We start from the raw sequence: 17,953 nt of genomic DNA on the forward strand, positions 1-17,953 counted from the left end.
TGCAGAGGAGATTTACCATAATGTTGCCTTGATTGGAAAATAATCCTTGTGAGGCAAGGTTAGCAGATTTGGGTCTAAAAATTGTGGATAAAATATTGACTTGAAGGAAGAAAGCAAAGCGTAGTAGTGGAAGGAAAGTTTTCTGCCGGGATGTTGGTGACTAGTGGAGTGTCGCTAGGATCTGTTCTGGGACCCTCCTGCTCTTTGTAATTTTTATAAATGACCTGGATGAAGAGGCAGAAAGATGGGTCAGTACATTTGTGGATAAGACAAAAGGTTGGAGGAGTTGTGGATGGAGCTGAAGGTTGTCGAAGGTTACAAGAGGATACAGGCAGGATGCAGAGATGGGCAGAAAAGTGGCAGATGGAGTTCAATCCGGATAAATGTGATGTAATGTATTTTTGAAGGACAAACCAGAAGGCTGAGTACAGGGTTAATGGTCAGTTACTTAAGAGTATGGATGAACAGAGGGGCCTTGGGGTTCAAACCATGCATCCCTCCAGGTCGCCAGTCAGGTTGATAGGAAAGTTAAAAAGGTCTATGGGCTTCATTAATAGGGGGATTGAGTTCAGGAGTAGAGAGGTCATGTTACAACTCTACAAATCTCTGGTGAGACCACATTTGGAGTATTGTGTTCAGTTCTGGTTGCCTCATTACAGGCGGGATGTGGAATCTGTGTAGATGAGATTTACCAGGATGTTGCCTGGATTGGAAAACATGTGGCAATGTGGAGTGTAGAAGGTTGAGAAGAGACTTGATAGAGGTCCACAAGATTCTGAGAGGTATAGATAGTGTGGACAGCCAACTCCTGTTTCCCAGGGCAGGAGTAGCAAATACCAGAGGATACTTGTACAAAGTGAAGGGAGGGAAGTTTAGGGGGCGACATCAGGAGTAAGTTTTTTTTAACACAGAGTGTTGTGGGGCCTGGAATGCCTTGCCGGGGATGGCGATGGAAGGTGAAACATTAGGGGCATTTAAGAGATTCTTAGACAGGCACATGGATGGAAGAAAAATAGAGAGTTACGGGGTAGGGAGGCTTTTTTTTTAAAGAATGTATGGATCGGCACAACATTGAGGGCCTAAGGGCCTGTACTGTGCTGTAGTGTTCAGTGTTCCATAGGAAATACACAAAATTGCTGGAGAAATTCAAAAGGCCCTGCAGCATTCATAGAAGGAAAGATGTGTAACCAATTTTTCAGGCCTGAGCCCTTCATCATTTTTACCGAGTAAAAGGGCAGGTAGGGGAAGGAGGATGAAAAAACACAGCAAAACTCCATTGATCAAATGCCGGTTGTTTCCAACATTCTCCAGGAGGCAGGTGGTCATGAATAGGAGGGAAAAGCTAAGAATTGATGGGGAAGGAAGGTAAGTCTGTCCGTGCAGAGCTAGAAGAAAGAGAGAGAGACAAGGAGAGGGGAGCTGATGGAAAGGAGACATAGGGATGGATAGTGAACGCGTGTGGGGAGGGTAGGTAACAGAACCTGAAGAAGTCAATGTTAATGCCATATATTTCGAGGGTGCCCAGATAGAGTATAATGTTTTGTTCCTCCTATTTGCGGGTGGGCAGTGCATGAGACCACTTATCGGCAAGGGAATAGGACTGCAAATTGAAAAGGGATGCCACTGGGAGTGCCCTGCTACTAGGTGCTCAAGTCTGAGTCCAGTTAATCTGATGCAGACCATAACCGGATGTCTACTGCAAGATGGTTCATCAACTGCATCTGATAGCATTAACACCAACTTCTTCAGTTTCTATTAGGCACCACCGCCCCCCCAACATTTCCATATCCCTGTGTACACACACAAACACAAACACACACACACACACACACACACACACACACACACACACACACACACACACACACACACACACACACACACACGAGCTTGTACAGACAGTCACACACACAAACACACCACCCACACAGGCACATACACATATGGGTGCACACGGAAACACACAGACGCATATACACACACACACACACACACACACTTTGAAAATTCTTTCTTTCTGGGTGAGAGTTTTCTCAATCCTGACTCCAGGAACCATTTCATTACATCTGTTTAATGCCCGTTAGTTATCAACGAAGACTCCGTGCTGTGCTGCGGGGACCATCCACCCAGTCTGACTGCTTTTGGCTCTGCACAGGCTTTAAATGGCCTGTTACAGGAGCCAACAGTGGTTTATTTTAAAATATATGGAACATAGAACAATACAAGCCCTTCATCTCATCAATGTTGTGCCAACTTACATAAACTTCCTCAGCACCTCTACTTCCTCAGGAGTTTGTGGAGGTTTGGTATGATATCAGAAACCCTGGCAAATTTCTACAGAGGTGTGGTGGAAAGTGGTGCTGACCCACTGCATCATGGTCTGGTGTGTGGACACCAATACCCCTGAGCATAAAGTCCTCCAAAAGGTAGTGGACACAACCAAGGACATCACAGGCAAAACCCTCTCCACCATCAAGAACATCTACAGGGGACGCTGCCATCAGAGAGCAGCAGCAATCATCAAGGATCCACCCCACCCAGCACACGCTCTGTTCTCGCTGCTGCCATCAGGAAAGAGGTATCGGTGCCACAAGACTCGTACCCCAGGTTCAGGAACAGCTGCTCCCCCTCCACCATCAGACTCCTCGATGACAAACTCAATCAGGGACTCATTCAAGGACTCAGACTTTTGCACCATAGATTTTTTTGAAAATTCTCTTTGTATTGCACAGTCATTTTGTTTTCCATTTCTTTACTTGTTTACATGTGTGTTTTGTGTGCAGTTTTTTTTTGCATTATCAGTAAGTGGTAATTCCGCCTGGCCCACAGGTAAAAGAATCTCAGGGTTGTATGTGATGTCATGTTTGTACTCTGACAATAAAACTGAGATGCCTCTTCTCCTGTTGGTCAGCCACCCCTGCTGGTGTTGATCATTCACACCTGTGTATTCTTTTACATGCAGGAGTGGAATAAGGAGCTCCTTTCGCTGCTCAGCGACATGACTGACAAATATGGGCGACTGAGGCGGCGGCGTCCAGACCCTGGTTCTGAGGCCAGCATGGCTTACAGCCGTGTCAAGGCAGTTTATGGAAAGATTCTCCTGTACCAGGAACTAAAGCAGCTTCAGGAAGTCACGCAGTACCTGGGAACAACCACAACCATCTGTGAAATGCAGGTGTGTGACAGCTCAGGCTCTTCTGCCCTACTCAGGATTTCTGGTCTTGTTTGTGGAGATTTGTTAAGAGCAGGTTCAAAGCTACACAATACATGTTCCCCCTAAACTTATCTTCTTTCACACTTAACCCATGACCTCTGGTTTGTATCTCAATTACACTCAGTGTAAAAAGCCTATTTACTCATTCTGTCCCCTCATAATTTTAAATACCTCTGACAAATCTCCCCTAATTCTTCTATGCTCCAGGGAATGAATTCCTCTCCTTTTTAATCTTTCCAAGTAACTCAGTTCCTGTTTGCTCCTTCCTTCTTATTTATATTTCTCTCTTGTATACATATCCATTTCTCTCTTGAATACATATCCATTCCTCTCTTGTATACATATCCATTCCTCTCTTGTATACATATCCATTCCTCTCTTGTATACATCTCCATTCCTCTCTTGTATACATCTCCATTCCTCTCTTGTATACATCTCCATTCCTCTCTTGTATACATATACATTCCTTTCTTGTATACATATCAATTCCTCTCTTGTATACATATCCATTCCTCTCTTGTATACATCTCCATTCCTCTCTTGTATACATCTCCATTCCTCTCTTGTATACATATACATTCCTTTCTTGTATACATATCAATTCCTCTCTTGTATACATCTCCATTCCTCTCTTGTATACATCTCCATTCCTCTCTTGTATACATCTCTATTCCTCTCTTGTATACATCTCCATTCCTCTCTTGTATACATATACATTCCTTTCTTGTATACATATCAATTCCTCTCTTGTATACATATCCATTCCTCTCTTGAATACATCTCCATTCCTCTCTTGTATACATATCCATTCCACTCTTGTATACATATCCATTCCTCTCTTGTATACATATCCATTCCGCTCTTGTATACATCTCCATTCCTCTCTTGTATACATATCCATTCCACTCTTGTATACATATCCATTCCTCTCTTGTATACATATCCATTCCGCTCTTGTATCCATATCCATTCCTAAGTACACTCTTTGCATTACCGAGAAGTAGAAATTTTGCCTGGCCCGCAGGAAAAAGAATCTCAGGGTTGTATGGTATGTCTGTATGGGCTCTGACAATAAATCTGAACCTGGAACTTTGAAATATTTTTGTCACCAAATTTCTTGAAACTATTTCTCTTCAATTACTCCATTAATATTTTGAATCCCTACTGTAATGACCCACACCACCTTCATTTTCCTCATATGCCTGATTTATGGGGCTTTTTAAAAAAAAACTGCCCTTTCTAACCTTCAGGCTAGTGAATTCCGCTCCAAAGTGCAGTGTTTCATCGACACCCGCATCAACGATTTCTCGAGCAGCAGAGGTGGAGAGTTCTGGCCTATCGTCAAGCGGGTACGCATCCAAGTGCCAAAATCTTCAGTGCTACAGACTGGAGCTGTCCTGGTCGATCTGCCTGGGGTCAGAGATTCCAACGATGCAAGGAACTCAGTGGCCAAGGAGGTGAGCAACTGTGACTGAGGATCGGAGAGTGGTTACGAGTGCTTAGGTTAAAAACCTGGGAAGATGGAGCCTATGTCAACCTTCCTCAAGCCCTCGGGAGCTGGGAGAGAGGGTGGGGGTTGGTTGTTAGCCTGTTGGGAGGTGAACAGTCTGGAAGAACGTGCTCACTAGCTGCTGTTGATTACTGCAGTGATTTACATCTAGCCCCAGTGAAACAAGAAAGTCTGCAGATGCTGTGATTGCAGTAATTATACAAAAATGCTGGAGGAACTCAACAGGTCTCAGTGTCTTCAATGTACCTTGAAGAGGACTCAGGCCCAAAATGCTAATTATATATCATTACCTCCTATGGATACTATGAGCCCTGCTGAGATTCTGCAGCATTTTTGTATTTTTACGAGTGTTCCATAAGAACCTAGCCCATCTGACGGATTAAGCCTTCTCTGCCAATTCAATAAGAACGTGGTTGATTTGGACATGGACTGACCTGTTTCCTCAAACCTTTAATTCATGTATAATTTATTAATCTATCTAACTGTGTCTTAGGTTAATTTAATGAGGCAGGCTCCAGTGTTTCATTGGGCTGCAATGCTGTGAACCAAAAGCCCAGTTAAAAGAGGAAATTTTTAAAAATAGGACAAGTTTTGAAAAAAAAGTTATGACAAACTTAATGAGTCTGATACTTCCCAAGGACCTGATGATTTGCATCCCAGAGTTTTTAAAGAGATGGCTGTGAGGATGGTGGATTCTCTGGTTACCACTTACCAAGATATACATTTCACAATGGCTCCTACAGATGGTTGTAAATGGCACGGCACTGATGAAGAAAGGGGGAGAGAGAAAACAGGGAGAACTCTCTGCAGACATTAGACAGCATTTAAACTAGTGGTTTTCAAACTTTTTCACATACTACCTTAAGTAATCCTTATGCTATAGGTGCTCTGTGATTAGGGATTGCTTAAGGTGGTTTGTGAGTGGAAAGAAAAAGTTTGTAAACCACTCTTTTAATCGTACCTCATTGACTCATTATGTGCATGGTTTCAAAACTCCAAAGGAGTTCTAAAGCAAAATATTTCATTAACCCTCAAATCTGTCATAAAGAATACTGTATCAAGACACCTAGAAAATAATAATATGGTTGTGTAGAGCCAGATCGAATAGAGTAGGAATAAATGGGTTGGCAGGCTGTGATGAGCAGGATACCACATTCTTGGGCTTCACATATACACAGGCCATGGATTGGCTGATGTGATATCTCCAAGTATGTTAATAACATACTCCAGATGGGAAGTAGTGAAGAGAATGTGAAACAGCTTCAAAAGGGGACATAAACAAGTTGATCAAGTGAGGAGCAAACATGGCAAATGAAGTAGGAAAATAAGAGTTGATTCACTTTGGAAGAGAATTATTTAAAAAAAAATTAAAGTTTAGACATACAGCACAGTAACAGGCCTTTTCACCCCACAGGCTGCACAATTACACCCAATTGGCCTACACCCCGATGCAATTTGAACAGTGGGTTGAAACTGGAACCCCCAGAGGAAACCTACGCAGACACGAGGAGAGCATACTGTGACAGATTATGTTATATTTTAAATTGTAAATAGATATGATTTAAAGGAGATAAATTGTGGCAGGATTTTTAGTGTAGGTCACATACAAACACTTCAAAACAGATCGCATTTAAAATGCCAGAGCTCTGCTCAAGCCAGACAGTCCAGGCTCCGGGTGCCTTTGCAAAAACTTTGAAGGATGCCTATAAGGACTTCACAAGTAGGTGTTAATTGGACATGGTGGGGAGTAAAGGATTGTTGCTTTGGAAAACAACAGATGAACAGACTCGGAAGTTTGGGTCCGGTGCTGCAGTCTGTCTGAGTGCAGTTGGCTGTTCTAAGAGGGTCATGTGGTTTTCTCTGAGAGAGAGAGAGAGAGAGAGAGAGAGAGAGGGAAAGAGAGAGAGAGAGAGAGAGAGAGAGAGAGAGAGAGAGAGGGAAAGAGAGAGAGAGAGAGAGAGAGAGAGAGAGAGAGAGAGAGAGAGATCAGTTCTACGGTTCAGCAGCAGCAGCTGGGACTGGAACAGGACAAGCTGGCAAACTTGTGGAAAACCCCCATTTTGGAGACGGGTTGTGAGTTCTTAGTTCAGCCTGTTCAAAGCCCTGGTGGTCCATACAAGAGGAGATGGTTGGCTGTATAATGTTTCACTTGAAATAAAGGAAACAAAAAGGAACTCTGTGGTGACCTGAAAGAAAGAGGTCATCATCTGGAAAACCCTGATGGGGTAAGTTTCTTTGGCAAGACATTGACGTGGCTGATCGGAAATAATCTGTTTGCGTCCAATGAGCAACAAATCTCTCTCTGAAAACTGACAAGAACCTTCCTGAGCAGTAACCATTTACCTTTCAAGCACCAGAGCCTGGTGAAGATTCATAAATGTTAAATTTTGTGCACAGAATAAGATTTGCCTGATACCAGTGAACTTGGAGGAGTGAGAAGTGAGATTAGACTGTGAATTAAAGAACTTTTCTGAACTTATACACTCATTACATGCTGAGAAGAGATTGATAAGGCTTGGTCTCAATTTTCTAGAGTTTAGAAGAATTTTTAGTGGGTTAAGATGATAAATGTAGGGAGGATTTTTCTTCTCCCTGGTGAGTCCAGAATTAGTCTCAAAGTGATGGGTAGACCATTTAGAACTGAAATGTAGAGAAACTCCTTCACTCGGAGAGTCAAATTTCTGGATACTTTAGATATCTAAGTGGACTAGTTGAATCTGCAGGGATCTGTTCTGGGACCCCTGCCCTTTGTGAGTTTTTTTATAAATGATGGACGAAGGAGTAAAGGGTTGGGTCAGTAAGTTTGCGGATGATACGAAGGTTGGAGGAGTGTAGTAGAAGGTTACAACAGGATATAGACAGGATGCAGAGTTGGGCAGAGAAGTGGCAGATGGAGTTCAATCCAGATAAGTGTGAGATGATGCATTTTGGAATGTGTAACACGACTGATTGCTCTCAGAGACAAGTGTAGAGTACAAACACTTTTTTAATTGCTTACAATCAATGCCCGATAGACACAATAGTCCTCAAGTGAATCTGAGGTAAGGCGGGAAAACCAGGGTTTATATAGGCATAGGGGAGGGTGGAGCCAAGGGAGAAACCAGCCATCAGAACAATACATAGACAGTGAATTCCAGTTCACTGCATTCACCTTCCTTCAGAATAGAGCCTGTGGATGAAAACCAGAGACCATTCACTAAAAAAAAAGCTAATAGTTTACAAATATTTACAAGTTAAGTCTGTCAGGCAGTCTAGTAATTCTGGTCAACTGCCGCATAACTGCAGGACTTTGGGCTTCCTGAACTTCCTGGACCCCTTGCGGTACAGGGTTACTGGGTCTCAAGGGCTCTGGTCATGGAGTGGATTGAACCACTTCCCAAGCAGTATCCTCCAGGACCGTGAGTAGGGTACTCGGTAGTTCTTGGCTTGATGAGGCATTGGATCCTCAGTTCCGGCGGGTGCCAGGTCTCTGATTGAGCTGGTGTCCTCTCTGCTGTCAGGGTATGCCACGTAGGCCTACGTTGGGTTAGTGTGCAGTAGGTGCACCCTCTCGATCAGGGGTCTGTCCTGCTCCTCGTCATTTACTTTCTCAGCAGGACTAGCCCCAGTGCCATTAGCCGAGTGGGGTGAATGGTCACAGACATGGATTTCCTCTGCAACGTAAACATAAGCTTGTGAGGAGTTGCGTTGGTCGCTGTGCAGAGGAGCGACCTTGTGGAATGGAACGCCATGGGTGAGACTTTTTGCCAGCATGGGATTGGAAGGCCTTTAGATCGGAGAGCCAATTTCACAGCCTTCCATACCATCACATTTTCCTTTTCAACTTGGCCATTTCCCGGGGATTGTAGCTAGTCGTCTTTCTTGAGGCGATGCCCCTTACGAGTAGGTACTGGTGTATCTCTTCGCTTATAAATGATATGGATATAGCTGTGGTACCTGAACAATTTGAAAATAGAGAGCAAGGCCCTGATGACTGTGGTGGTGGAGGTGTCTGGGCAAGGGATGGCGAACGTAAAACATGAGTACTCGTCGATGACGTTGGTGGAAGGGAGGAGGACCCTTGAAATCGACACTGAGTCGTTCAAAAGGGCGAGATGCCTTTATCAGGTGCGCATTGTCGGGGTGGTAGAAGTGTAGCTTGCACTACGTGCAGACCTGACAGGACCTGGTCATTTCCCAGATGTCCTCAACAGAGTAGGGCAGGTTGTGTGCCTTGATGAAGTGAGCCATACGAGTGATGCCCGGGTGGAAAAGCTCATCGGGCAGTGACCGCAATTGGCCGGTGTGAGCAGAGGCACAACATCCTCTTGACAGGGCACCTGGAGGTTCATTGAGAGGACCTGGCCTGTATGCTATGTCATAATTATAGGTGGAGAGTTCGATCCTCCACCTAGCAATCGTATCATTCTTTATTTCACCCCTTTTTACATTATTAAACGTGAATGCTGAGCAGTGTAAATTTCCTGCCACCCAGATAGTGCCTCCAGTGCCTGATGGCCTCTCCAATGGCTTGGGCCTCTTTCTCCACTGATGGGTTCCGAAGCTTGTGGCCTTGTAGGGTGCCATAGAGAGAGGCATCCGGCCTGCCTGCCTGGTTAAGGGTAGTGGCCAGAGCTATGTCAGGTGCATCGTTTTTCATCTAGAAAGGCGCATTCTTGTCCAATGCATGCATGGTGCAACGTAGCTCTGAACGTAGTTGAAAGCTGCCTGGGCTTCAGCCGATAATGGGTAGGAGGTGAATTTTAAGAGGGGGTTTAGTAGGGGAAGAAGCCCAGGCACCTCCTTAAGGTCTTCATGGTCTTCGGGATTGGGAGATCTAACAGGGGGCACATTTGATTGGGGTCAGAGCCATTGGTGCCATTTTCCAACACATAGACCAGGATCACCAGACATTTGGTCTGGATCACGCACTTACTGGAGTTGTATGTGAGGTTCAGGGCCTTGGCTGTGTGGAGAAACCTCTGGAGGTTGGTGTCATGGTCTTCCAGAGAGTGTCCACAAATAGTGAAGCTGTCAAGATAAGGAAGGTGGCCTTAAACCTGTACTCATCAACCATTTTGTCCATCTGCCTCTGGAAGACCAAGACCTCATTAGTCATGTCAAAAGGGATCCTCCGGAATTGATAAGAGCCATCTGTCTGCCTCAAATGCTGTGTAGGGGCGGTCCTTGGAATGAATCGGTTACAGATGGTATGGTCGAATAGACACTCAATACTGCACAATTCCGTTTACCATGTCTGAAATTTGAGGGAGGGGGTTATGCATCCAGGAGTGTGAAATGATTAATTGTTTGTCTGCAGCCTGGAAATTTCTTCCCCTTTCACGACTATCGCCTGGGCTCTCCATGGGTTGTTGCTAGGCTCAATGATATTTTCTTTGAGCACCCGCTGTGTCTTGGCTCTAATAAATTCCTGATCCCCCGCACTGTATCGCCTGCTCTTTGTAGCTATTAGTTTGCAATTGGGAGTCAGATTCGGAAACATTGGGGAGAGGGGAGTGGAATCAATATTTAGGGTGGAGAGGACACGTGTGGCATCCGGCTTTTAGGACCCCATGTTCCTCACCGTGAATAGAGGAAGTGGACCAGAATACTCCATGGTCACAGTTTTAAGGTGGCACAGGAAGTCCAGGCCCAGCAACACAGGGGCACACAAATCCTTCAGTATATACAATCGGAACTTATAAAATTCCCCTCCTTTTACAGTTAGATGTACTATACAATTCCCTGGATTGTCGCAAGAGTACAACTGTGAAGCTTGGTAAATACGATAGTACACTCTTAAGTTGTACCGCAGAGCCGTCGCAGCATTTATAAAACATTCAGTGGAGCCAGTGTCTACCAAGCAATCAGTTAAATGTCCGTTTACTCTCACCTCTATTGTCAAGTTATTCAGTTGGTGAGGTATTGCCTGATCCAGGATGACTGATGCCAGTGCTCTGGAAACCCCATCGCTCCCTATGCTGATGTCAACTTTCTCCTCTTGGCCCGCGGGCAGACAAGATGGCATCAACCACCTGGTGCGGCAAGATGGCCGCCCTCCATCTTGACCCAAAGAAGGATAAGGTGGCGTCGACCTCGAGGCACAGCAAGATGGTTGCTGTAGCTTCCACCAATGCTTTACTTCCGGTGGTGGGTCTCGCCACGATACACAGTAAGATGCTGGCGGTGAGCATCATGGAGAGGCTGAGGCCGGCACTTCAGGACTCAGGCATGGATTGAACGACGATTCGGGGGGGTTGCATATGCGGTTGCCCTCTTTGGATTCCCTTTAGCCCGGCAGACCTTCACTCGGTGCCCTCGCGTACTGCATCTGGAGCTTCGCGGGGCATTGGGTGCAGGGGTGCTGTGCCTCTCCACAGAAGTAGCATTCTTGGTTGCGCGTGGTCTACAAGATTATGAGAGGCAGAGACAGGGTGGATAGCCAGTATCTTTTATCTAGAGCAACAGTAGCAAATACCAGAGAACATCTGTACAAGATGAGGGGAGGAAAGTAAGAAAGTAAGAGGACAACGTCAGAGAGTAATGGGTGTCTGGAATACATTGCCAGGGGTGGTGCTGGAGGCTGGTACAATAGGGACTTCTAAAAGACTTGGACAGGCATGTGGATGAAGGAAAATGAGAGGTTGATGGGTGCGAGGTAGGGAAGGTTTAGTTTGTTGAGTAGGTTATATAGGGTGGCGCAATATCATGGACCAAAGGGTCTGTACTTAGCTATAATGTTCTATGAAGACGGGGAAAAAAATGATGTTGAAGCAAATCTCATTTTTTGGCAGATCTGTCTTGAGGGGCTAAGTGTCCTCCTATTTCTTAAATCTATTGTGAAGAGTTGAGCTGTTTATGCATTCATCTCTGAGGTGAAAGGTCAAGGACCTGAAATGTCTCTTGGGAGTAAGAGCTACAGGTCGTGACTAACGGTTGATCATAACTCTGTTGTGCATCTCTTGTGCTCAGTACCTGAAGACGTGTGACGCAGTGTGGATTGTGGCCAACGTTACCCGAGCAGTGGACGATAAGACAGCCAAGGAGACGCTGGATGAGAGCCTCCGTAGGCAGTTGCTGATGGATGGTCAATTTGGCTGCATTGCCTTCATCTGCACCAAGACAGACTCACATAATGTCACGGAGATCATGAGGTATGGGCAGAAGCATCTGTTGATCAACAGTCAGGACTAAGTGGGAGGGAGGGACCAGAAGGATTTGAAGGGGGAGAGTGTGGAGTAAGGTGTGGGCCAAGCCATCTGGAAGCAATCACTGAACATGGGCTGTAGGTGGGTGATGGCATAGCTTGTAACACGAATACTCGAAGGGAGGGTGGTAGTTAGAGGAATGGGATGTGCATGTGGGCAAAGAGGCACTTTGGCCCTTTCTTTATGAAGAACAGGGAAATTAAGGGTCATGGGAAAGTGGACTGCCGTGTCTTACTGAATGTCGGAGCAGGATCGATGGGCCAGATGACCAAATTCAGCTCCTATTTCTTATGTTCTGTCCTACCAATTCATTTAGATCTGCATATTAAGTGGGCTCAATCAGCTTTGGTTCTGCAACGCACAGAAGAGGTGCAGTAGAATGGTGATTGTTGATAGACTAGCAGCCAGAACTGTTGGCAATGGATCTAGAAGCCAGAGTTCAAATCCCATTATTTCCACCTCTGATATGGTTAATTTGCAGATCATCTTCTTGTAATATCAAACTCCAGTTTATCAATCTTATGTTTTTATTCTTCATTTTATTCAAAACACCAGAGGTTTGTGGTCAGTGAATATCACAATTGGTTCATGAGAGGTACCAAGATACACGTCCAAATTCTGCAGAGCAAATATAGACAATGGTTCTTTCTCAATAGTGGAATAGTTCCTTCGATGAACATTGAATTTTTTTGAAAAGTAGGCAACTGGATGGTCAATTTCATGATGTTTTTGCAATAAAACTGCACCCGCTGCTCCCTCACTGGCATCCACTGCTACAGAAAATGGTCTGTCAAAATCAGGAGATTTTAACACAGGATAATGACATAGCATCTCCTTTAAATTTTCTAACGCTGCCTGACAATCTTTAATCCAGACAAATTTCTCCCCTTACTTCTAAAGGTTGGTTAAAGGAAGAGCAACCTGCCATTCCTAAAAACCTTCTCACTGAAACTCAGAAATTGCATTCACCTTAGCTTGAATAGGTGCCATGGCCAACTACATAACCCAAATATGTTACCGTGGCATTTGCAAATTGACTTTTTGCTCAATTAACAGTTAAATTTGCTTTGGATAATCTTGCAAACAATTTGTCCAATTGCCTTAGATGTTCTTCCCATGTGTCACTTTTTGTGACCAAGTCATCAATATAACATCTGTACGAGTTAACCCTTGGATTATAGAACTAATCGCCCTCTGGAATGTTGGAGGGGCATTTTTCTTGCCAAAAGGTAACACATTATACTCGTAGAAATGGGATGGAGTTACAAAAGCTGAAATATTCTTTCCTCTCTCAGTTAAAGGCACACACCAGTAACCCTTCAACAAATCCAACTTTAGTAAGTTTATCAATACAGCCATCTATTCTCGGAATAGGATAAGCATCTGTTTTATTTACTGAATTAACCTTCCTATAATCTGTACAGAACCTAACAGTTCCATCTGGTTTCGGTACCAGAATACAAGTAGAACTCCAATCTGAGTTCGAAGGTCGAATAATGTCATTCCTCAACATATTTTCCACCTCCTGATCCATGATTTTATTCTTCTAAATATTTATTCTATATGGGGGCTGTTTTATGGGATTTGCTCCTCCTACATCTACATCATGGTAAATCACTGATGTCCTTTTTGGAACATCAGGGAACAAATTTGTATATTTCAAAAGTAATTCTTTCATCTGCATCTGCTCTTGTGACTTAAGATGGTCTAACTTTTTCTCCAAATTTTCCAAAGTTGTTGAGTTTGTCAGGTGCACAGGAACCATGGTTTCTTTAAGGTTACCCTCACAAGATTCTGTTTCCATAATCTCATGATCCACCACTTCCTCCACTCTGTCAACAGCCGACACCTCTGATAAGGTTTCAACATCAATTCACTTTCCAAGTCATATCTACCAGCCATTTCTTTAGTCTTCTGTTCACTTACTGCTTTCTCCCTCCAACATCTGCATCTACTTTCTTTTGCTGAATTAACTCTTTCCTTGACAAGGAGAAATCCTCACTCTCACAATGACCCTGTTCTTTCAAAAGTACTTCAGAAGTACTGGGCAAATCCAGTCTATCAACTGGTTTTCTTCAGCTGTCATCATTTTCCTCGTCATAGACCTTGTTACAGCACGTGCAGGATACATCTCACCATCCTCTCTAATCACAGCCTTACTAGGCCGATTTGTTAATCTCAAAACTGACCCAACTTTATCCTCTGCCAAATCATTCCCCAATAAAAGTGAGACACCCTGCATGGGTAACTTTGGAATTACTTCTACTACAACAGGTCCTTTGACTAATTCTGAATTTAGTGCAACCTTGTGAAGCGATATTGACTCTACCTCACCTCCAACATCTTTAATGAAAGTTGTCTCCCCGTGTCAGTCCATTCTTTTTTCTTTGGCTTGGCTTCGCGGACGAAGATTTATGGAGGGGGTAAAGGTCCACGTCAGCTGGAGGCTCGATTGTGGCTGACAAGTCCGATGCGGGACAGGCAGACACAATTGCAGCGGTTGCAGGGGAAAATTGGTGGGTTGGGGTTGGGTGTTGGGTTTTTCCTCCTTTGCCTTTTGTCAGTGAGGTGGGCTCTGCGGTCTTCTTCAAAGGAGGTTGCTGCCCGCCGAACTGTGAGGCGCCAAGATGCACGGTTTGAGGCGATATCAGCCCACTGGCGGTGGTCAATGTGGCAGGCACCAAGAGATTTCTTTAGGCAGTCCTTGTACCTTTTCTTTGGTGCACCTCTGTCACTTTGGCCAGTGGAGAGCTCGCCATATAACACGATCTTGGGAAGGGATGGTCCTCCATTCTGGAGATGTGACCTGGTCATTTACCCTTCGTACCAATAACAACATTTCTATGACTCCATAAGTGTTTTAATATGAAATGCCTGTAGTAAACAGGGATTCCATTTATATATAAACTGATGAATTTCAAGTTCAGAAATACAAGCTAATTCCACTTTAGCCCAACTAGGGTGCCACTTAATAGCCATCATTCTATTAACAAACTTCAACTGGTAAAACCTGGTTTTCTCTTTTCTTTCTCAAGACTAGACAATTCGCAATCACATGACCAGGTTTCTTACAAAAATGATATACTAATGCAGAAGCTCTGTCCTTTCCTACCTTTCCTTCATCTTGTAGCGGCGCCTACACTGCTCTTGAAGGAACACACACAGCCAGACAGGTTGAGCTCAGTGAGGAGACTAGTTTATTGCAGGCTGCTGGGCTGCACTTATACTCCCAGCCCGGACCTGGCTGAGAACCACGCTGGAGGGCGCTGACGTCATGCAGGCATCATGTGGTCCCCCAACGCGGGCTTCTGAGTCCCATGCTGGGAGGAAGGGAAAACCCCCGACGGCGCCATTTTGGTCGGCTGCCCCGCCGTGTGGCTTACAAGCGGGGCCAGTTCGCCTGCCTAGTGGTGAGCCGCCACACAGTCCCGATCCCCCCCCCAGAACTGGCGCCAAAATCCTTTTTCGCCGGACGGTCTCGCTCCTTGGGCTGGGCTATGACTACGTGCTTGGTGGAATCGAGGTGCGCTGACTTCAGCCTGTCCACGGTAAACAGCTCCCACCTGCCGCCAATGTCCAACGTGAACGTAGAGCTGGAACACTGTACGGCCCCTCGTACGGTTGCTGTAGAGGTGCCGTGGTCGTGCCCTGCCGGACGAAATGTACTCCGCCGAAAGCAGTTCACCAGGTACGTGAGACGGGCGGGTGCCATGCCTGGGCAGCAGTGGGGGTTCGAACAAGTCTAAGCGTGCCCTGAGGTGAGGAAGTAGTTCGTGCTGGGGATTGTGAGGTGCGTTGACGAACTCACCAGGTAGTGCCAGAGGTGCACCATAGACCAGCTCAGCTGATGACGCCTACAAATCTTCCTTGGGAGTGGACCAGATGCCCAGGAGCTCCCAAGGCAGTTCATCTGCCCAGTCGGGACTGGTGAGGCGGGCCATGAGTGCTGATTTAAGGTGGCAGTGCAGACGTTCGACCAGTCCATTGGCCTGCGGGTGGTAGGCCGTGGTGCGGTGTAACTGGATCCCCAACCTGCTGGCGAGCTGTGCCCAGAGTGCAGATGTGAAGTGGACACCTTGATCGCTGGTGAGGTGACCCGGGATGTCGAACCGAGCGACCCGACCATGCAACAGTGCTCGGGAACAGGAGTCGGTGGAGGCGTCTAGCATCGGGATCGCCTCAGGCCAGCGAGTGCTGCGGTCCACCATCGTAAACAGGTAACGGTTGCCCCAGGAAATGGGTAAGGGCCTGACGATGTCCACGTGAATGTGGCTGAACTGTTCCCAGATGTGCTCAAACTCCTGTACGGGCGCCCTGATGTCTGGCAATGGGTGCATGTTCTGGCTCAGCCCACGATTTGCTTCCGCAGCCCATGCCATATGAACCGTTCTGCCACCATCTGGACCGTGGACCTGATGGACGGATATGAAAGGTCGTGGATATGACGGAAGACCTGCCTGCGCCACTGCTGCAGAACCACTGGTCGCAGGGTGCCCATGGAGATATTGCACAGGATGGTGCCTTCGCCGCTCAGAGTCGGGAGGTCTCGGAACCGCAGGCCGTTGATGGCAGTCTTGAAGGCTCTCATCTCCTCATCAGACTTCTGGTCCCGGGTGAGCAGGTCGAAGTCAAGGCTGGGAGTCAGCGTGCAGATGGCTGGTCGCATGAGTGCATTGGCAACCACATTGTCCTTCCCCGCCTTGTGCTGAATGTTGGTGGTAAACTCCAACACGAAGGAGAGGTGACGCTGCTGACGGGCCAACCAGGGATCTTTTGCCATCACAAGCACCTGGGTGAGGGGTTTGTGGTCGGTGAAGATGGTAAAAGTCCTCTCCTCCAAAAAACAGCGGAAATGCCACACCGCCAGGTACATGCCTAGTAACTCGCAATCAAAGGCACTATACTTGCGTTCCGGCGGGCAGAGCAAGCGGCTGAAGAATACCAGCAGCTTCCAATGCCCATTCACCTGCTGCTCCAGGACGGCACCGACAGCTGTGGCAGAGGCATCGACAGAGAGTGCCATATGCAGGTTGGTATGCGGGTGGACGAGCATGGTGGCCTTCGTGAGGGCGTCCTTGGTGGGCTCGAATGTGGTGCAGGCTTCTGGGTTTCAAGCAAGCATTTTGTGCTTGGCTGCGATGAGGGCAAATAGCGGCTGGATGATGCGCACTGCTCCCGGGATGAAGCGGTTGTAAAAGTTGACCGTACCTGCGAACTCCTCCAGCCCCTTGAGTCTATCCGGGCTTGGGAACTCTCTGATAGCGGCGACCTTCGCAGCGGCAGGCATGGCTCCTTCGGCCGTGATGGTATGGCCCAGGAACTGCATGGACTCTTTCCCAAACTGGCACTTGGCCGGGTTGATGGTAAGGACGAAATTGGCCAGCCAGGAGAAAAGGGCGCGTAGGTGGGCCTTGTGTTGTGCCTGGTCCTTGCTGGCGACGAGGATGTCATCCAAATAAATAAAGATGAAATCCAAGTCCCTGCCCACAGAGTCCATGAGGCGCTGGAAGATCTGAGCGGCGTTCTTGAGCCCGAATGGCATGCGCAGGAATTCTAATAAGCCAAAGGGGATGATGATGGCCGTCTTGGGTATGTCCTGAGGGTGCACCGGGATCTGGTGATATCCGCGCACTAGGTCAACCTTGGAGAAAACCCTCGCACCGTGCAGGTTGGCCTTAAAGTCTTGGATGTGAGGGATGGGGTAATGGTCAGGAACTGTTGCCTCGTTGAGCCATCGATAGTCTCTCCAAGGACCCCAGCCGCCGAAGGCTTTCGGGACCAGGTGGAGCGGCGAGGTCCATGGGCTGTCGGACCACCGAATGATCCCCAGTTCCAACAGGAGCAAAAACTCCTCCTTCGCCATCTGGAGCTTGTCAGACGGGAGCCATCGTGCTTTGGCATGAATGGGTGGGCCCTGGGTGGAGATGTGGTGGAACACCCCATGGCGCAGCGAGGCAGCAGAGAACTGTGGCTTGAGGAGCGTCGGGAACTCGTCCAGGATTCGCTGGAACTTGTCTCTGGGCGTGCTGATCGTGGCTGCAG

The 17,953-nt window shown here is 46.6% G+C and overlaps 1 protein-coding gene across 3 annotated transcripts in view; it reads left to right on the forward strand.

The window, feature by feature from the left end:
• The window catches only part of LOC138751994 (uncharacterized), a 150,868-nt gene that overhangs the window by 63,252 nt on the left and 69,663 nt on the right, over positions 1-17,953 (forward strand). For all 3 annotated transcript variants that reach the window (XM_069915122.1, XM_069915123.1, XM_069915124.1), the window contains 3 exons: positions 2,963-3,175; positions 4,465-4,671; positions 11,676-11,857. In XM_069915122.1, coding sequence (XP_069771223.1) covers positions 2,963-3,175; positions 4,465-4,671; positions 11,676-11,857 — 602 coding nt within the window. The remainder of the gene's footprint in view (positions 1-2,962; positions 3,176-4,464; positions 4,672-11,675; positions 11,858-17,953) is intronic.

Source organism: Narcine bancroftii, chromosome 1 (assembly GCF_036971445.1).
Source record: "Narcine bancroftii isolate sNarBan1 chromosome 1, sNarBan1.hap1, whole genome shotgun sequence".
In the NCBI taxonomy this organism is placed as follows: domain Eukaryota; kingdom Metazoa; phylum Chordata; class Chondrichthyes; order Torpediniformes; family Narcinidae; genus Narcine; species Narcine bancroftii.